This window comes from Monodelphis domestica, chromosome 4, assembly GCF_027887165.1.
Source record: "Monodelphis domestica isolate mMonDom1 chromosome 4, mMonDom1.pri, whole genome shotgun sequence".
NCBI classification, from domain to species: domain Eukaryota; kingdom Metazoa; phylum Chordata; class Mammalia; order Didelphimorphia; family Didelphidae; genus Monodelphis; species Monodelphis domestica.
Genome location: NC_077230.1, coordinates 95183427 through 95203942, shown reverse-complemented (window position 1 = coordinate 95203942; position 20516 = coordinate 95183427). Strand labels below are relative to the sequence as shown.

The following is a 20516-nucleotide window of genomic DNA, read 5'->3' as shown; positions in this document are numbered from 1 at the left end:
TAGGGTAGAGATTGGAATAATTAAATTTTGATCTATGCTGCAGCCCTTCCTCAATCCTGTTAGGACTGAGTAGGGTGGAGATTGATTCCAAGTATCTCTATTGTATCAATTCTAAAATCAATCATGACTCAAAGAAATTCCTGTTCTATGCTTAAGCATAGGTCAAAGTCCTTTCCATTGTTCAGCAAAAGGTTTCTGTCCTAAAGTAATCTTAAGAAGGGAGGAGGGGGAAACTCTCATGCCAATGGGGTTCACATTCCAATAGCCAAGACCCACTATCAATAGGAAATTTTTCAAGTATGAAATTTCCCAATGGTGAAATTTTCCAACATTTATAAGTCTAAGAAATTTTGAGGTTTACAGTACTGGGGAAAATGCCATGTCAACAATTGGCTACAAGCAGGATATATTAAGAATAAATTGGAGCTAATCAAGAAGAAAGGCACTCGAATTAAGAGGGATTGGAAAATGCTTCCTGTAGAAGGTAGATTTTAAATTAGGACTTGAAGGAAGCTAGATGAGGAGGGAGAACATTCCATTAATGGGAGGGGGGACAGCCAATGAAAATACCAATTTTCGAGATGTAATGTTTGAGGCTCCCCAAACCCGCGAGAAGCCTCAAGGTAGGAAGATAGAAAAAGGATAGAAGTTTGGACACCCCGAGGGGAGTGGTGGAGCCAAGTTATAGATATGAGGTGGCAGAAATGAGTCAGAAACCAGGCCTTAATGATTATAATAGGGCCACAGCATAACCCCGATCTTTAGAATGTTGCAGAGGCATGATCCATCCTGAGATCCACAATTAATACCACACAGGTCGGAGACATGATAGAGAAAAGAGAGTGCCTGGCTAAAAGCCAGGTCCCAGGTGGGAGAGGTAGATAAGGAAAGGAATTAAAGATGGAGCTTGGCCAGACATCAGTGAGAGCTGAGATCCAAGAGAGGAAGAGAGGGCGGAGCTTGCTGTGGCCCTGTATTTAATCTCTTTGATATGCAAATATACACAATACATAGGGATGATTATCATTGGTTAATGACAAGGTATAGGTGTGGTTTCTCTTAGCCAGGTGAACACAAAGAAACTCTTTTCCTGCCTAAACTGGGGGAAGCTGGGGTCAAGGGTCAGAGGCTTTCCCCAGCCATGTGCAAGACTGAGCATGCTCTCTTCTAAGACAATCTTTACATTCTGTTTCCCTTGTCCCTAGATAGGTGTGGACTGCTACAATGTTGAAGGTTATATGGGTTGGCCAGTGTAAAGGAGTGGAGATGAGAATTTTGTGTGTAAGAAGACGAGAGGAGGTTAATTTGAATCAAAATTAATGAGAGAAGAAATATAGGGTAGGTCCAAATTGTGAACGATTTTAAGTGTTTTGTCATTAGATAACATGTCTTTTGTTGGTAGTTTTGGTAATTATGTTAGTAGTCTTGGTAATTATGGGAAGGAGCATTGAATTTTGAGGGCAAAAATAATCTTGCACATATATTGTTACTAAGGTTTTGGGAATGAACTTTTCGTTGTATAAATAAATCATAGGTGCTGAAACACTTGGTTGTGGGATTTCAGGTTATGCTTCCTCTTGTGTTGAATTAATCTTGAAAATTTTGTCACTGATTTTTATTGTTAAGTTCTATTCTGTGTTTAACTTTGCTAATAGGCAATTTTTAGTGGTTTTCTCCAGTTCTTTTGCCAAGAAGCTAACTGAAGGTGAAAACAATAGAGCATATAATTACAACAGCTGTCCATGTTAAGAATAATTTTTCCCTGGAGAAGCAGGACATTATGAAGACCTATTTAATGATAGGGTGTATAAATGGAGTTAAGAGTTAGAAAGAAGGCCCTTGAGTCCCCTAAAGGCACTCTAAATTCTTCTGCTTGACATATTAGTTTCCTATATACTAGCAGAAGTTGCTAGAAATTTCCACCTGAAAAGTTTAAGTTTAACTTAAGCTTGTTGTTTTTTTTTTTTTGTGGGGAGGATGCAGGTGTAAGTAAGAAGGTAACCCAGAAGCAAAAGATTTTGGATATAAATAAATTTTTTTTGCTTATTTTTGATTTATGAAACTTTTAGATCTCTAACTTAGGTACCATTTGTTGTATATCATAGCATTTATTTATTCTGTGAACTGGTTCCTTTGGAGTGCCAAGATTTCACAAAATACTAGGGACTAAGTGAAATGAAGATTTTTGTATTCTTTTAATTATTTTTATCTATATAGCTAACATGAATGAATTTTAAGACATTTGACCAAACCTGTTCCATCATAATGACTACTAGCAAATGTATATTCTTCTGTATATTCTTCCTTATTCAGGAATATCTTCTGTATATTCTTCCTTACTCTTTCTCCTTATTTTGGTGTTCTCTTCCCTTTTTTTCTTTCTTTCTCTATACTACCCACAATTTATCTCTGCCTTGATGTATGAGCATGGACTTTTTATTGATTCTCACACCAAAAAAGTTGCTGATCCATAGTGTAATAGAGCTTAGTAAATAAGAAACGTAGATAAGGAATCAAGACATTTCTGGGTTAGGCTAGTGTTTTAAATGTTTGTTCTCTTAGGTTAAAAGGTGCTCTCTCTCTCTCTCTCTCTCTCTCTCTCTCTCTCTCTCTCTCTCTCTCTCTCCCCCTCTCTCTCTCTCTCTCTCCCTCTCCCCCATACCCCCTTCTTTTCATTTTTTTCTAATTACATTATTGATATTTTTAGTCTTTAAAAATATTTCTTTTAAATTCTCTCCCATTCCTCCACTCCCCATTCATTGAAAAGGCAAGTAATTTGATATAGATTATATATGTATAGTCATGCAAAACAGTTATATTAACCATGTTGAAAAAGATAAAAAAAAAACCCAAGAATAATCTGATAGGGGTGAGATGGTACTTCAGAGTTGTTTTAATTTACATTTCTCTAAGCAGTAGTGATGTGTAGAGCATTTTTTCATATGACAATTGATAGTTTTGATTTCTTTATCTGAAAACTCCCTGTTCATATCCTTTGGCCACTTACTGATTGGGGAATTATTCGTGTTTTGTAAATTTAACTCAGTTCTCTGTTTGTAAAATTAGATATTTAAAGATAACTTTTAATTTTTTAAAAAATATTTTTCCATGGTTATATGATTCATATTTGCTCCCTCCCCTCTTCTGTCCTCCTTCCTGGAGCTGACAAGCATTTCCGCAGGAGTAAACAAGTATTATCACTCAGAAACTTATTTCCTTGTTATTAATTTGTAATAGAGTAATCTCTTAAAATCAAAACCCTAAGTCATATACCTATATAATGTAACTGTGAAAATGTGGGTTTCAAGACTGTGATTGCCAAAACTGTAAAAATAATTTTAGTGTCTTGATTTAAATAAAAAATAAGTGGTTGCCATGGGAAAAAATCCCAAATATGAAAAATATACCCAAGTCAGCTGGGTCCTCTGCATTTCTTTTCCAACTGTTCTTTCTCTAGCTATGGATAACATTCTTTCTCATAAGTCCCTTGGGATTGTCCTGAATCATTGCATTGCTATTAGTAGCAAAGGCTACATTGATCATTCTATAATGTTTCATTTACTGTGAATAATGTTTTCCTGGTAATGCTCATTTCACTGCACATCATTTCACACACAATAGCACACCATCACCATTATATACCACAATTTGTTCAGCCATTCCGCAATTGAGGGACAACCCCTCATTTTCCAATTTTTTGGCACCACAAAAAGTACAGCTATAAATATTTGCACAAACAGGACCATCCTCAATTTTTTATATTTTGAGGGATATTAGACTTTTATCAAGAGAAACTTGCAATAAATGTTTTCACCGTTAATGATTATTGTGTATTTCCCTCCATCCTATTTTTCCTCTTTATCCTTCTCTCTTTTTCTCTCATCCTTTCCCTCCTCAAAAGTGCTTTGCTTCTGACCACTGCCTCCTAAAATCTACCCTTCTTTCTGTTACCCTCACTGCTTCTTGAATCCCCTTCCTGTCTTACTTCCCTGTAGAGTAAGATTGATTTTTATACCCAACTGATTGTGTAAGTTATTCCTCTTTAACTCAGTTTTGATGAGAGCAAGGTTCAAAGAGTTTTCACACCCTTAGCTTCTCTTTACTATATCTCTTCCATGCAATTTTTATGTGAACTAATTTACCCAAATTTACCTCCCTTTTTTTCCTCTTCTCACATTACATCCCTCATTTTTACCACTTAATTTAGTTTTTTAGATACCATCTCATCATATTCAATTCATATCCATGTTGTGTTGATTTAGAATGTCCTCTGTGTATATTCATTCTATATAATATATAATGCTCCTCCCTGAAGATGAACCTCTCTGCTGCCCTTTGTAGTCTCCAATGAATCAAAGATGCAGATCACATAGAGGGCATAGAGAGGTTCATCTTGAGGGAGAGCAAATGTCTCCTTGTTTTCTGTCTCCTCTGATATTTGAGCTCCTTCTGATCAAAGCTAAAGACTATTTCTATAGTTTCCAAATAACTAAAAATGAATTTCATATAGAGGACAATGAACAGGTATGTAAAGATTATAACATACATTAAATAAGAAACCATGAAGAACTGGAATGAAAGATGTCAGGTAGCTTATATGAGAAGAAAAGATGAACTGGTTATGTAGTGAAAGCAGTATGGATGACAGGTAGATGGCTCAAGTCAGCCAGTAGTCAGTCAAGTCATTTATTAAGTGCTTACTATTTTCTAGGCACTCTTCCAAAGCAAAGGCAAAATAGCCCCTACCCTCTAAAAGTTGACAGTCTAATGGGTGTGACAACATACTATATTATATACATAAAAGATGATACATTTGAAAAGCCAGGCACTATACCACGTGCTTTACAAATTTTCTTATGAACTTCACAACAACCCTGTGAGGTAGATATTTTTATTATCCTCATTTTACAGTTGAGGAAACTTAGGCAGCTAGCTGGTGGTTACCCAGAGTGATACAGTTAATGAATGTTTGAGGCTGTCTTTGAATTCAGTTCTCCTTGATTCCTGGCCAAGTTATATTTATTCCACTACTTAGCTGCTTGAGTGAAGTAATCTCAGAGGGAAGGCACTATAGTAAAGGAAGATTTAAGAAGAAGACTTCTTGTAGAAGGTGTGTCTCTAGCTGAGACTTAATAAAAGCCAAGGAACCCATGTGGTGGAGATGTGGAGGGATTCTAGGTTGGGGGGTGGGCAGTAAAAGTGTATTGAATTGGGAAATTGTCTTGTGTGTGAACAGCAAGGAAGCCACTGTCACTGGATCAGAGGCTGTGGAGGTAGAGAAAGGGAGGGGCTAAGATGTTAAAAAAAAAAAACAACCCTATATACATAAAAGATACATTCAGGAAAAAATTGAGGTATCGGGCACTGTACTAAGCACTTTACAGATATTATCTCTTGATTTTTACAACCACCTTGTGAAGTAGATCCTTTTATTCCATTTTACAGTTGAGGAAACTGAAAGGAAAAGGTAGGAAGGATCTAGGTTATAAGGGGCTTTAAAAATCAGAGGATTTTATGTTTGGTCCTGGAGATAATAGAGGTCTACTTGAATCTTATCAAATAGAAGTAATAAAATCATGGCTTGTGCTTAAGGAGGATCACTTTGATAGCTGAATGGAGAATGGACTGAAAATGGGGAGACTTTTGAGACAGGGAGACCAATCAACAGGTTTTCATAATAGTCCTGGACTGAGGTGATAAGGGCCTACATTAGGGTGGTAGAGTGTCAGAGAAGAGGAGGAGGCATATTTGAGAATAAGTCAAGTCAAACTGACAGACCTTGGCAACAGATTACATTTAGAGGATGAGAAGACTAGAATATGGCACACAGGTTGAAAGCCTGGGTGACTGAAAGCGAGGAGACAAAGTTTTAAGTGGGGAAAAGATAAGGAATTCTCTTCAAAGAAGTATATGGCACAGTGGATCGAGTCCACGACTTGGGAGTCAGGAAGACTTGATTTTGAATCCTGCCCCAAATGTTTATTAGCCTTGTGACCCTGGGGAAGTCACTTTCTGTGTCTCAATTTCCTTATCCGTAAAATAGTAGTTCAGTTTGGACTCTGTAGCTCACATTTATATAGCCCTTTAAAGTTTACAAAACACTCTACATATGTTAACTAATTTGATACTCAGAACAATCTTATGAGATAGTTGCTATTATTATTCCCATTTTCTCTCATTTTGTAGAAAGTTTTAAATGGAGAAGAGCTTACTGAAAAAGTCTCCATCTAAAACTTTCTAACATAATCCATTATTTATAACAATTTTAAGCCAAATCAGAGGCTGCCTTGGGATCTTTAGTTGCAATAGCCACAGTAATTATCAGTTTCAGGTTTTTCAAAACTGTTTAGGGACTACTTTGAAAAGATTTCTCAAGGATCACATTTGTCTGATACTGGTAGTCCCATAAGACTGGTTTATACTTTGTCAACGTGGAAATCTAGAAATCCCTGGTTTATTTTATTGGGAGGTAAAAACCTCAGATGTGGACCTTGTCACAGGAGAGGTTTCCCCCTAAGGGGTCCCACTTCATCAGACAATAGACATCCACTTCAGGTGGGAGATAGACCCCATCCAAAGTCAAGTAGCTCTTTTGTCTCCTGAAGCCTTTCCCAGTATATCATACACTCAGGATCTTCAGACTTACCACTGCTCCAAAGCTGAAGTGGATGTCTATTGTCTGGCGATGTGGGGACCTTCCCTCAGGGGGAAACCTCTCCTGTGACAAGATCAAAACCTGGGGTTTCTGCCTCCCAACTAAGTAAACTGGGGATCTCTAGATTTCCAAGTTGACTGCTTTTTGTAGAAAAATTGGAAGTTTATAAGTATGCTGTTCTAATCTATTTAGAGTTCTGTTACTACTATTCCTGGTAACTTGAATAAATGAAAATAAAGGAACTGGTATATAGTGTTAACTTGGAAATAACACAGAACCACCAAAGTAGTCTGGAAAACCATGTCTTTAATCAGGAAAGGGATAAGTCCAATATTTGGCCCTTTACTCCGAGCCAGGCACCAAAACTTTTATAGGATCTACACTCTGAGACTCTGGGGACATTATCCCTGGGAGTGACACTGCACAAGATGACAACTCCAAAGGACAAAAGAATTTGGGGAACTTCTAAACCTTTTGGGGAACCGAGGAAGGGGGAAAATATGATGGCTTTACATTACCATGGTTACTAGGAAATGGGAGTATTCCAACTAGCTGACAGGCTTGGGAAAGAAACCATAGCCTGAGGCTAGACCGTCAGATAATGGACTACTTATGGAGACCACCAAAAGGGTGGTCCCTGCTCTGGGGTTGGTCTTCTTGGGAAAGGGTCTCTGATACAATGGGAAAAACTACTTAAGACAAAAAGAGTATTTAGCATTTGCTTAGCCCCACCTACCTAACTGGGATTATCATTTACTTTAACCTCTATTATTTTGAAGGAAACTGCTAGCCTGAGATTCCCTTCTGGGTGGATTCTAACCGGAACTACGACAGACTTGGGGTCTCCAGCTTTGAAGCTAACTAAACTTGGGGGTTCTCTTAGATTCTGTGACTGTAGTGGAGAGACTTCTTTGTAAAACTGAATTATACATATTATAGGAAGGATGTGATTTTGAGTACTGGTTATATACAATATTTCTATTAAAACATTTTGTTTTCTACTGAGAGGAGCTAGTCAAAATATTTATAATTTTTCTTTTTCAAATATTTATATTTTCACTAGTTCCCTTCTCTCTGGGCTCTCAATTTTTACGGTAAACAAATGATAACTAGATTTCCTTTATTCTAGTAAATTTTACATGGGAGATTCACATTTGTGAATTAGGCTATTTCAAAGCAGGGGAAATCTCAGTTGACTATTTTTCTACTCACATGCCTGGCAGGGAACACTGATGAGAAATGTAACAAATTCTTTATTTTTTTCCATTTGAATTAGTTTATTCTGTCAATTTAGAACATTATTCCTTGATTTCAATAATCACATTATTTCCCTCCCTCTCCTCCACCCACCCCTCCGCAAGAAATTGGGTTTTACTTGTGTCCTTGATCAGAACCTATTTCCATGTTGTTGATGCTTGCATTAGGATGTTCATTTAGAGTCTACATCCCCAGTCATGTCTCCTCGACCCATGTATTCAAGCAGTTGTTTTTCTTCTGTGTTTCTACTCCCACAGTATTTTCCTCTGAATGTGGATAGTGGTTTTTCTCGTAGATTCCTCCAAGTTGTTCAGGGTCACTGCATTGCCACTAATGGAGAAGTTCATTACATTCAATTGTTCCACAGTGTATCAGTCTCTGTGTACAATGTTCTCCTGGTTCTGCTCCTTTCACTCTGCATCACTTCCTGGAGGTTGTTCCAGTCTCCATGGAATTCGTCCACTTTATTATTCCTTTGAGCACAATAGTATTCCATCACCAACGTATACCACAATTTGTTCAGCCATTCCCCAATTGAAAGGCATCCCCTCATTTTCCAATTTTTTGCCACCACAAAGGAGTGCAGCTATGAATATTTTTGTACATGTCTTTTTCCTTACTATCTCTTTGGGGTACAGACCCAGCAGTGCTATGGCTGGGTCAAAGGGCAGACAGTCTTTTAGTGCCCTTTGAGCATAGACAAATTCTTAATTTAGGAACACACAACAGGATTAAAAAAAAATAGCCAAAAAATTTTACCTCCTTGAGTCACTTAGCTGTTTAAGAAAGTACTCTTCTGCCTTCACCATTGTTTTTGCCAATGGTGATTTTTCCTTTTTCTCTCTTAACATTTCCACACTATTTGCTTAGTGCTTAACAAACTGCCTGACACATAGTAGATGCTTAATAAATATATATTAATTGTTTGCCTGGCTGCCAATTAATTTTATCCATTTTCTTGGCCATTCCTCATCTCTCTACATTCCTGCTACAGCTGTTTTCTGCTATCCTTCACTACACTCAACCCCTCCTTGTCATTAGAGTTGACTCCATCTTCTCATTGCTAGATAAAATCCCTATTCTCATCTACCTTTACTGACTGCTCAAGGCCATCCACTCTGACCTGTCATTCCTCTTCCCATTTTCCAGAGCTATCACTACTCTGATAATGGAGCAAACTCCATCTTGACTTTGAATTTGACTCCATTCCACATCAACTCACTACTCATGAAGTAAGAATTCTCATATTTTAATTGCTAGCATTCTTTCCTCAGTTTCCATCTGAACTTCCTTTCACCAGAGTTCCTGCCTCCTACCATAAGAGCTGTTTATTACTAATACATAATTAGATTGTGATTTCCTTGAGAGCAGTTACTTTTTTTGCTTCTTTTTTATATCCCTGTTGCTTAGCAGTGTGCCTGGCATATAGTGGATACTTTATATTTATTGATTGAGTGCTGTTTAAAAGTAGGGGAGTCTATACTTATTAGGACTACAGCAATGGCATAGGTGCTTTTGCCCTCTCATTTTGAAATTCCCCTTTCAGAATTATCGAGAGCCAAATTACAATTTATATAGGAAAATTATTTTTGTTATTTTTTGGAAATATTTCAGGTTTCAAAATTGTTTGATCACTTTATTTACTAAATATACTTCCAAATGACTTGTCAATTAAAAAAATTTATCAATGTAGTTTGTTATAATATTAATTTCCCAGTATATCCCACTTCTTCCCAGAGATCTATACTATTTAAAAAAGAATTAGTTCATAAAAACTAGCCAACACTTGAATCAAGTATAGGTATGGTTCCATGTTCATAATCCAGGTCTTGATGAGTGCAAACAAAGAATCCTGTGAAATGGTCACATTTTTCAGATTTGCACTGCATATTTCCATTATACTGGAACAAATAATCATGTTTTACATAATCATCATTTCTAATAGTTCAAATATGAATACATGGGATCACTTCATGAAATTGTGTGTACTGATTGGAACCTGGCTTTTGCAAATTACTTGGATTTTATTTATATATAAGATTACTAGGTAAATTATATACAAATATATGTTGCCTATGTATATAACTACAAAACACAAATGTTGGTAGGTTCAATATTAGAAATCAGATTGTTCTGAGCCCAGTCCTGTGAAGCCCTTAGCTCTCTGCTACCACCTGGTGGTCTTAGACATTGGCATTCTGAATTGAGAGCTTTTTTTCCTCATCTTTTATCAATGAGCATTTATTAAATGTCTCCCCCAGGTACCAAATGTTGCAGATAACAAGACAAAAATAAAATAATTCCATGTCCTCAAGACGTTATAGTCTAATGGGAGAAATGACTTGTATACATAGAAGTATAAATACACATATATGTACACATATAAGTATATAAACAGTATTTGCAGAATGAATATTTTTATTAATCACTTGGGCAGTTATACTATATTGCCTTTTGCTATTTTTGTTCATGGGTACAACTGTATTGCAAATTTAGGGAGGCCAGGGACCCTGTTTTAATTTTTTCTTTTTTAAATTAAATTTTATTTTCAGTTCCAAATTCCCTCATTCTTTCCTACTTCCCTATCTCCCTACTCTCCCTACTATTCATCAAGAAAACAAGAATAACAAATCCATTAAAAAATACACAAATGCATATTTTCAAGCAACTCTTTTACACTTATTTGTATCCTTCCCATTAGCCTACACAGTGCTTCATGCCTAGAAGAAATTTAATAAAATATTGCTGAATTGATAAACAAAATTTCCAGCTCTAACATTCTTTTACTCTATTACAGGTAGAAGAATCGCCTGAATAGAAAATATTGTGAATAGGAAGTGAATTGCAAAACACATTCCACTGTCTCATGTAATGAAAACTTAGGAAAGATAGGATTAAATTCATGGGATCACAAATCGTTGACCTTCTAAAACTAAATAGTTGAAATTTAGTTTAAAGTCTTTCATGTTGTTTGAGATGACAAAATGTGGAGTAGCCATTATACATTCTGTAGAAGGGGCTGTTCAGTCAGTCAGCAAGATTTCAAGTCTTGAGAACCACTAGCATAGGAGTTTTTTATATTTAGGACCCCTTTGGCAATGCGGTAAAGTATGGATTCCTTCTCAGGGTGTTTTAAATATATAAAATAAAATGTGTAGAATTACAAAGGAAAACCAGTCAGGTTGAAATACTGCTATCAAAATAAAAAAATTTTTTAAGTTAATGGATTCCAGGTTAACCCAAGAAATATCTGTAACTTTTCATTGGTTGCTTTGCTATAGGTAATAGGAACAAAGAAGGGAAGAAAAGGAAAAAACTGAAAGATGAGAGAAAAGATATACATAGAATAGGTGGGTGATACAGTGCCTCTAGTTATTTTGTGACCCTGAGGTTCTACTCATTAGGATCTGTTCTGTGAATTGTTTGCACAGAATTAAGAGGTAAGGGAATAGAATATAGTTTTGTAGAATAGATAAAGAAATTGTTCGTTCCTCTTCTTGTCTTATCTTTCTGACATGTTTTGGAATATGAAAATTTAGGCAATATGTTGTGATTTCATGACAATTTATGTTTCTGTGGAAAACTTTAATGATTATACTTAAGAAAATATAACATATGCTTAGGTATCACATGAGGAAAATTTTGAATATTCTGATCCAGAAATAGTTATTTTGTTAAACATCCCTGGCTTCATATTCAGAATAGATTCATTCTAGGAGAGTTTGTTATACAATAAATTTATATTGAAAGAAGCCAATTTTCTCTTCCTTCTCCCCCACAAAATTGAATTTTTAATATTTTTAAAGGAAAATCGATAACATTATAATTGATATTATCACTGGCTTCTTTGTTAAATCTGGTGGTTTTTTTCTTTTTTTAATGTTTGGAGTAGGTATGGAGGAGCTGGCCTCTCTGTTTCCTTTTAGGCAACCGTCTTGGCTGGAATTCTTATACACTTTTTCTTTCATTAAGTGACCTACTTACTTGTGGGACCCTATCTATGAGGGACCTTATGACCTCAGGTCAACTCCTGTCATTATTAATATGCATTGATTTTTTTTCACTGTTTAATAACACTGAATTTCTATTTCATCATTAATTATCCACAGTGATCATCTTGATTACCTCATTTATACTAATAGCAAACTATTCTAGCTGTAGCAACAAGGCACTCTGAGAGAGACACAGGAGAATGCATGTGCCAGGCACATCAAATCACCACTATCACCTTGACCACCCTTGCACTCTGATAGAGAGCCTAGAACTCTGAACCTAAGAACCTTAGGAATAACATTGCCCCACAACCACCAGACCTGCCTCCTGCCCACAGCCATCTTTTTGGAGAGGAAGCACTGAGGGGACAGGGCCGCCTTCCTTATCCCATAAGCAATAACTTCCCAAAGTAGGCACAGGATTCATTCCCGAGAGTATCAGTACTTCCACCATCTGAGGAAGCTATTCCTATAGAGAAGGGGCTAGCCATCCCTAACTGCCAACCAACTGCTACTCATGGGGCAGGCAAGTCAGCCTAATGGAAGCAGCAAGGCACCCAAAGAGACACTCAGGAGTTAGCATGTTCCAAGCATGTCAGATCACAACCACCAGCATCTTGACATCATCTCCTATCAGAATCTTTTGGAGACTAGTCAGCACTGAGTACAAGTGCCTTGGCGATGGTTATGCTTCCAGCTCTGCAGCCATCATCCAGGAAAGCCACCCTCATGGAGATGCAGCCTAGCAGCTACTCCTGCAGGTGCTAATACTAATACCATGGCTTCTGAAGACTCAAGAAAGAAATTTCTTGTCACCAGAGTCACTGTTAAATGGTTTAACATCAGGAACAGATGGAAATGGAAGAGCCATTACTCTCTGTTTTGCTGTGCCTCCTAGGATCTTTCCATCTGACTTGAAGCTAAAACCTTTCAGATGCATTATCTCCCTCATTGGAATGTGGCCTCCTTCAGAGCAGCATGTGTCTTAATTTTCCATTTGTATCCCCCAACACTTAGTGTGTCTGGCATATGCCATTTATTAAAAATGCTTCCTTTTAGTTGTGCCCAAAGGGCTTTAAAAGACTACATGTTCTTATGATTCAGCTATATCACCACTGGGTTTTTATCCCAAAGAGATAAAAAATAATGTTTGTACAAAAATATTTATAGCTGTGCTTTTTATAGTGGCAAAAAATTGGAAAACGAGGGTGTGTCTCTTGATTGGGGAATGGCTGAACAAATTGTGGCATATGATGGTGATGGAATGCTATTGTGCTATAAGGAATGATGAATTGATGGATTTCTATTAGACTTCCATGAACTCATGTGGAATGAAAAGAGCAGAACTAGGAGAACATTGTACATGGAAAGTGAAACATTGTGGAACGATCAAATGTAATAGATTCTGCTACTAACAGCAATGCATCGATCAAGAACAATCCCATGGAACTTGTGAAAAAGAATGCTACCCACATCTAGAGAAAGAACTATGGGAGTAGAAATGCAGAAAGAAAACATGATTCATCACTTGGTTATATGGATATGATTTGGGGTTGTGATTTTTAGAAGATTTTTCTATTACAAATATGAATAATATGGACATAGGTTTTTGAGTAACATGTATAAACCAGTGGAATTGCTTGTCAGCTCTGGAAGAGAGGAGGAAGAGAACATGAATCTTGAAACCATTGAAAAATACTCTAAAAATAATAATGTGAAGAAAAAATAAAACAAAACTGAAAAAAATGCTTCCTTTTATTCATTCCTAAGAGTTTTCTTCTTGCAATTTCCTCTATACCCCCTCTTACTTTTGAAGAGAGCATTAATTTGAGACTAGTTCCCCATAGATTTTCCCATTTTTCTTTGTACATTGCTTTAGTCTTGTGTCTCAGCTTCCTCTCTGTTCCTGGTAGTTCTGTTTCTACTACTATTCTTTAGTCAATGAATAATCAAGTATTTATTAAACACTTGCTTTGTTTCAGGAAGAGTGCTAGGTGCTGAGGATACAAATAAAATGAATACATCTATCCTGATTCCTAGAGAGCTTACATTCCCATATCTCTTCCTACTCCCCCCTTCCCCCCTTACCTTCCTTTCATTTTACCTATTCTTTGTAGGAGTACAGACTTAGAGCTGAAAGGGTACTTAAGTCATTTTGTCTAATCTGATTTTCTGCTATCTTGACATTCAAAATGCTTAACTTTACTTGCCTTGATGAACCAGTGAATGTTTCTTTTTGTCAGTGAATCAACTAATCATATCACAACTTTTTGACTGTTTTCTCTATTGGTTCTGTGGAGCTTTTTTATTGTGTAATGCCAGATAACTTGATATTTTTCTGAGGCTTGAATAATTGAGGTTTTATTGGATATCATGTTATAACAAAATAAACATTTCAACACAGAGCACTCAATAATTGTCCATTTAGTTAAAGTTTGAACATTGGGTTATATTTTTTGGCATCAAAAAATTAAAAAAATCCTTATCTTCTTTCTTAGAATAAGTACTAAGTATTGATTACAAGATAGAAGAGTGGTAAAGGCTTAAGCAATTGGGGTTAACTGGTTTTGCCCAGGGTCACACAATTAGGAAGTATCTGAGGTCAGATTTGAACCTAAGACCTCCTTTCTCAGTGGCTCTATCCACTGAGACACATAGTTCTTTTTTGGGCAGTTATTTTTAGTCTTTAAGTTTAATTAATTAATTTAGGATACTTTTCTATGGTTACATGAATCATGTTCTTTCCCTCTCTTCCTCTCACCCTCCCTCCTGTAGCCAGAGAGCAGTTCCACTGAGTTTTACATTTGTCATTGATCAAGACCTATTTCTATATTATTAATATTTGTAATAGAGTGATCATTTAGAGTCTACTTCCTCAATCATATCCCCATTGAACCATGTGATCAAGCAATTGTTTTTCTTCTGTGTTTCTGCTCCCACAGTTCTTTCTCTGAATGTAGATAGCGTTCTTTCTCATAAGTCTTTTGGGCAGTTTTAATTTAATTAAAACTAGAATATTTGCACAAATAAAGAGTTCATTTCCCAAGTAAAATAAATTTGAAGTGTTAATGGCCCACATTTTATCACCTAGGTTATCTCTACATTCTGTTTCTTATTATTAATAGGTTGAATATAAACTGGGATTTCAGATAGACAATCCTGTGGCTATGGACATGCCCCAGGTCAACATTTCTATTCAAGGGGAAGTCCCACGCACTTTATCAGGTAAGTAATTTTTCATCAAGAGAAGTAGTATTATGTCTGTTTTATTTAGTAAGAAAATGTTTTAATTTCTGGAGAATGAATGGAAATTTCAGACCTGGATACAGGGATTTATTGTTCTATTTATTTCCCTCAAAATCCAAAAAAAGTTAAACACATTAAACAGCATTGGATCTCAAGTAATCCTTTATAATAAGCTAAGTTTCAGTACTCAAAGTATAAATGAACTTTGAAAAGCTTTCTATGTTCTTACCATGATTATTAGATAAAATTTTCAAATAAATACCGTTTTATGAACCTTCCTAGTCCTCAGTTTATTCACTTACAGAATGATAAATTATTCTATCATGTTCACAAAGTATATTGTGGAGTATGATAATTTCTACATAGAATTATCAGCCAATAAAATTTGTATTCATCCTGTTCTTTCTTTCCCTATACCCCATTTGTTGGCATCCTCCTTTAACAATATTTAGTACTTATTTTGTATGTATTTTGTGTTTACTTTGAGTATTCAGGTATCTGTGCATATGCTATAATCTGGACATTTTCCTGGATTTCTCACTTTTCCCTCACCGAAAAAAAAAACAGAAGCCAAATCTTGTTTCTGCCATTACAGTTTTTCTCTCATTTTACTTCCCTTCTCTACTCAACAAAGACAACCACTTTAGGCTCTTAGCAACTTTTGCCCAGATAATCTCAACAAGCCTCCAAATTAATTGATCCTCTGCTTCAAGTCTCTTCTGCTCCAGTCCATCTTCCATACTGCTGCCAAAGTAATTTTACTTAAAGTGCTAATCTGAGCATATGACTCCCCTTCACTATCACCTCCAGTAACTGCTTGATGCTTCTTGTATAAAATATAAACTCTTCTGTTTATTTTACAGTCTTGCACACCTTGGTCCTAGCCTGTCTTCTCAGCCTCTCTTGACATTACTCCTCCTCCCATGTTCTGTGAAATAGCCAACTAGTCTTTTCTCTGCTCCTTATATTCCATCTCTGGTGTCTGAATCTTTTCAGGACTGTCCCACATAATTGAAATCCCTTCCCTCCTCCCCTCCACTTCAAAGAGTCACTCTCTTCCTTTAAAATGTAGCTCAGACTCTGTCTTCTGCATGGTCTTTCCTGACAACCCTTCTTCTAACTACTATTAACCTCCCTCCCAAACTGCCTGTATTTAACTATTTTGTAGGTATCAGTTTACTTTATGTTTAGTATTTATTTCACTTCATGTTTATATATTTATTCACTTTATATTTATGCCATATTAATTTGCATATAAACCTGGGGTCTCCCCATTAGCATACGAGCTTCTTGAGAGGGTAGGGATGATTTCATTATTTGAACTTATATCCCTAATACCTAGCACAGTGCTTGGTACAGAGTAGGCACTTAATAAATTCTTTTTTTTTTCTTTTAAACCCTTTCTTGTTTTAGTAACAACTCTACAACAGAAGGACAAAGGCTAGGCAGATGGGGTTATGAGTTGTGCAGGGACACACAGAGCTAGGCAGTGTCTGAGGCCAGATTTTAAGTCAGGTCTTTTCAACTCCAAACCTGGAACTCTATCCACTGAGCCACCTTGTTGCCCCACTTAATAAATTCTTGTTAATTTTATTAATTGATGCTTCTCAAAAGAATGTGAATACCTCCTTGAAGGCACAGGCTGTTTTGTTTTTGTCTTTCTAACCTTAGTGCTCAGCTCATAGGTACTTAATATTGTATTTGTAGATAAAATGATTTTATATATATTTATATGTGTTGCTTTTACACATGAAGCTCAAAATTACTTTCACTTACTTCTATTTAGTTAGTTTTAAATTACCTTTAATGATGAAAATTTTGCAATGCATTTCCCCAGTTATTGAAGTGTCATCTTTAACTTTGTATTTTAAAGGTTTAATTCTCAATTCACCTTTTGTTTTTATCAGTATTTCGCGTTGAACTTTCCTGCACTGGAAAAGTAGATTCTGAGATAATGGTACTAATGCAACTCAACCTGACAATAAATTCTTCAAAAAATTTCACAGTCTTAAATTTCAAACGAAGGAAAATGTGCTACAAAAGTAAGATATGCAACTTTGAATTTTTTTTACATTGGTGTATTTACTTTTGTTTATGCAAAGAAGGAACAAGAAGATTTTTATGATTTCTCCACCTATTAGTATATTTTAAACATTTCAGTATATTTTGCAGATGACAAAAGTTATAAAGTGAATTCATAAATAATCCCCAAGTTATATATTAGCCAAGAATATCAGTTCTTTTTTCCTGAAAATCCTTTACCAAAAGAATTAACATGTAGCAAAGAAGTGTCATTTCTGGATATGTAGGGGGCATTTTTATAGTTAAATAATCAACATTATACTTATTCTGCAGAGACATTTAGCTTGAGTTGGGAATTGGTTAAAATATTCAGCTAGGTAATTTCAATATTAACCTAAACTATCAGTTGTGGGAAGAAATCTGTCCTTAATGTGAACACTAGCCAAGGGTAGTATTACCTGGCTAACTGTTTCCTAGAACATGAGTCAGTTCTCTGAATGTTATACCAATATTAGATATATTTTAGGCTTATTTTAAAGAAATCAGATTTAACATACTAGTAAAAGTAACTGGAAGACTAACAGTGATACCTTTTATTAAAAAAAATTATTGCACTGACAACACTTGAATAAAATTTCTGTAGTAATTCTGTATATATTTGCAGTAATATTCATCTATGCATTATTTATTCTATTAAATTTTTTTTCTTGCATGATGTAGTAAATAAAGTGCTAGAGTTAGAATTGAGAAGATTCTAATCCTCTCCAATAGTTAACTGCTTTGTGACCTTGGGCAAGTCACTTTAACTTCTCAGCCTCAAAATCCTTATCTTTAAAAATAAGATTAATAATATTTATGTCATGGAATCGTTGTGAAGATCAGATGAAATAATGCATATAGTTAATGACCTTTACAAAGCATAAAACATTCTAAAATGGCCGTACTATTATCTTCATGCTTATTTACCATAGCAGAAATCATTCTTGTCCGTTGCTATTTTTGTGAATGAGTAAATTCAGCCATATTTTCTTTCACAGCTTAGCTTTCATATCTAACAGTGGATTATTAGAGATTTTAAAATACATTTTGTTATCCTAGCCTTTTCCTTGTTTTATCTTATTTTTCATACTGGAGCAGTTCAGCTATTTTATTCTCCTAGAGTAGAAATAAAAGAGAGGGAGGAAAAAAGTGAATGCCACATGTAGCCTGACACATTGCAGTAACACTGACATCCGTTTTTGGCGTTGCCTTTAAATAGGTCTGTGACTTTGGGCAACCAAATATCTCGAAGCCTCAGATTCCTCCTCTGTAAAATCAGTGCCTTGGATAAGAGTAGTCCAGAGAGCGATTCCAGCTGTAAAAAGTTATGACACTCTAAAACTATTGAAATTTCAGTTATCTTAAACATTTTTCTTGTGTGATGCAGCTTTTTTTTTTTAATGAAAAGACATAATTGTCTATTTTAAAATGTATTAAATTCAATACAAATATAAATAGTGTTAATTTAGTTTTAACTATCTTATAACAAAAGACTAATTTTTTTCTAAAATAATACTTTTTTAATAAGACGTAAAGTATATTTAAGATTTTGATCTAGAAAAAAGCTTTACTTCTGAAATATCTTTTTATTACATTTTTCAATCAGAGCTTGAAGAAGTCAAAATTCCAATTTCTGACAAAAATGGCAACAGAACTATTTGTAAGTATACTATCACTAGATTTTGAAAAATCATTTTGGGGAAATAAAAAATGAAAGTTTCAGATGAATAACTAATTATACAGCTCTGTATAACTGGTAGCATGGGAATATAAGTGTTAATAATTTGTATTTGTTTCAGTTTAGTTACTCCTTGTTGAACAAATCAAATTTTAAAAAGTATGTTAATGCTATTTATTTCATGTTCTGTATATTTTGTTATTCAGAATATTCTGGATATTCAACTTTTGGATATTCTGTATGATGAATACTAAAGCCATTTAATAATATGATTCCTAGAACCTTTTCCTCACTCAATTAAGCATTTGTTAGTTATCTGCTATGTTAGAGACACTGGATACTAATTTTAAAAAATTAAAAACTCTTGTTTTTGAGGAATTTATATCATGGGAGACAACACATTTAAGTAAGTATATGAAATAAATAAATGCAAAGTAGTTAAAAACAGTAGTTATTTGGAGAAAAAGGGTGCTCCTTGTGATACTTGCATACACTTATGTATATATATATGTAGGTGTGTATGCCTGTATCATTACTATACATATAGTATATGTATGTGTATGTGTATGTATCCATCCAGTCCCAGGCTCTTTTCTGAGTTTTAGTCCTATATCACCAGTTGTCTACTGAACATTTCAAACTAACTATTCCAGGGACATCTAAGCTCAACATGTCAAAACTCTATTATCTTTCTCTACAAACTCTACCCTATTCCCAACTTCCTTGTTTTTACTAAAGGTACCAGCATATCCATATCTACATCTAGATATTTTTGATTCCTCTGCATAGTGATGACAGTAAAAACCTGTTGGATACAATAATATTACCAAAAGAGAGACTGGCTTAGAAGAAAAGAGAGCCTAAGGATATTACCTTAGGGACACTGCCAGTTAAGGGATGACATGGATGACAAACCAGCACTGGAAAGGGAAAAGGAGAACCAGGAAAGAATAGTGTCACAAAATTTCAGAGACGAGGGAGTATCCAAGAGTTTAAGATGTCTGTAAACCATCTAATTTGAAATGACAAACAGGTAACTTGTTATATGGGACTGAAGTTTAAGGGGAGAGACTGGGACTGGATATCTAGATTTATGAATCATCTGCTTAGAGATGATAATTAAACCCAAGCGCAATTATGTTTCACAAGTAGAACTTTGTTAAAGATTTCATTCTAGTTATCTAACCTAGAGTAAGATGAAAAAATAACTAGCCTTCTCACAAGCCAAGAATTGAAAATCTGTGTGACTTAAATCTGGTTATTAGTCTGAAATTAAGTCAGTCAGCATTTATTAAATTCCTACTCTGTGCAAGACACTTGAAATATGAAAGGCAAAAGTGAGAAATAGTACATGCCCTTTAAGAGTTTACATTCTACCAGCAACTATGCCATGTAAGTAGATAGGTAAATATTGTACAAGAAGATTACAAGATAATGTGAGGAAGGAGGCTCCAAAAACTAAAGAGATCAGGAAAGGCTTCCCAGTAGGAGATGGCACTTGAAAGAAACTAGGGAATGTGAGAGGCAGAACTGAGAGGGACTGCCTCTTAGGTATTTCTTTTGTAAAGGCCCAGAGGCAGAAGTTGAATTCCTAAGTTCTAGGAATAGCCAGAAAGTTAGTTTGATT

At 35.4% G+C, this 20516-nt stretch overlaps 1 protein-coding gene across 3 annotated transcripts in view; it reads left to right on the top strand.

The window, feature by feature from the left end:
• Positions 1–20516, top strand: part of RYK (receptor like tyrosine kinase) — a 98372-nt gene that overhangs the window by 29560 nt on the left and 48296 nt on the right. For all 3 annotated transcript variants that reach the window (XR_008911144.1, XM_056793631.1, XM_001374612.5), the window contains exons 3-5: positions 15030–15129; positions 17058–17192; positions 18818–18871. Coding sequence is in view for 2 of the 3 variants with exons in the window: in XM_056793631.1 (XP_056649609.1) it covers positions 15030–15129; positions 17058–17192; positions 18818–18871 (289 nt within the window). In the remaining variant the exon portion in view is untranslated. The remainder of the gene's footprint in view (positions 1–15029; positions 15130–17057; positions 17193–18817; positions 18872–20516) is intronic.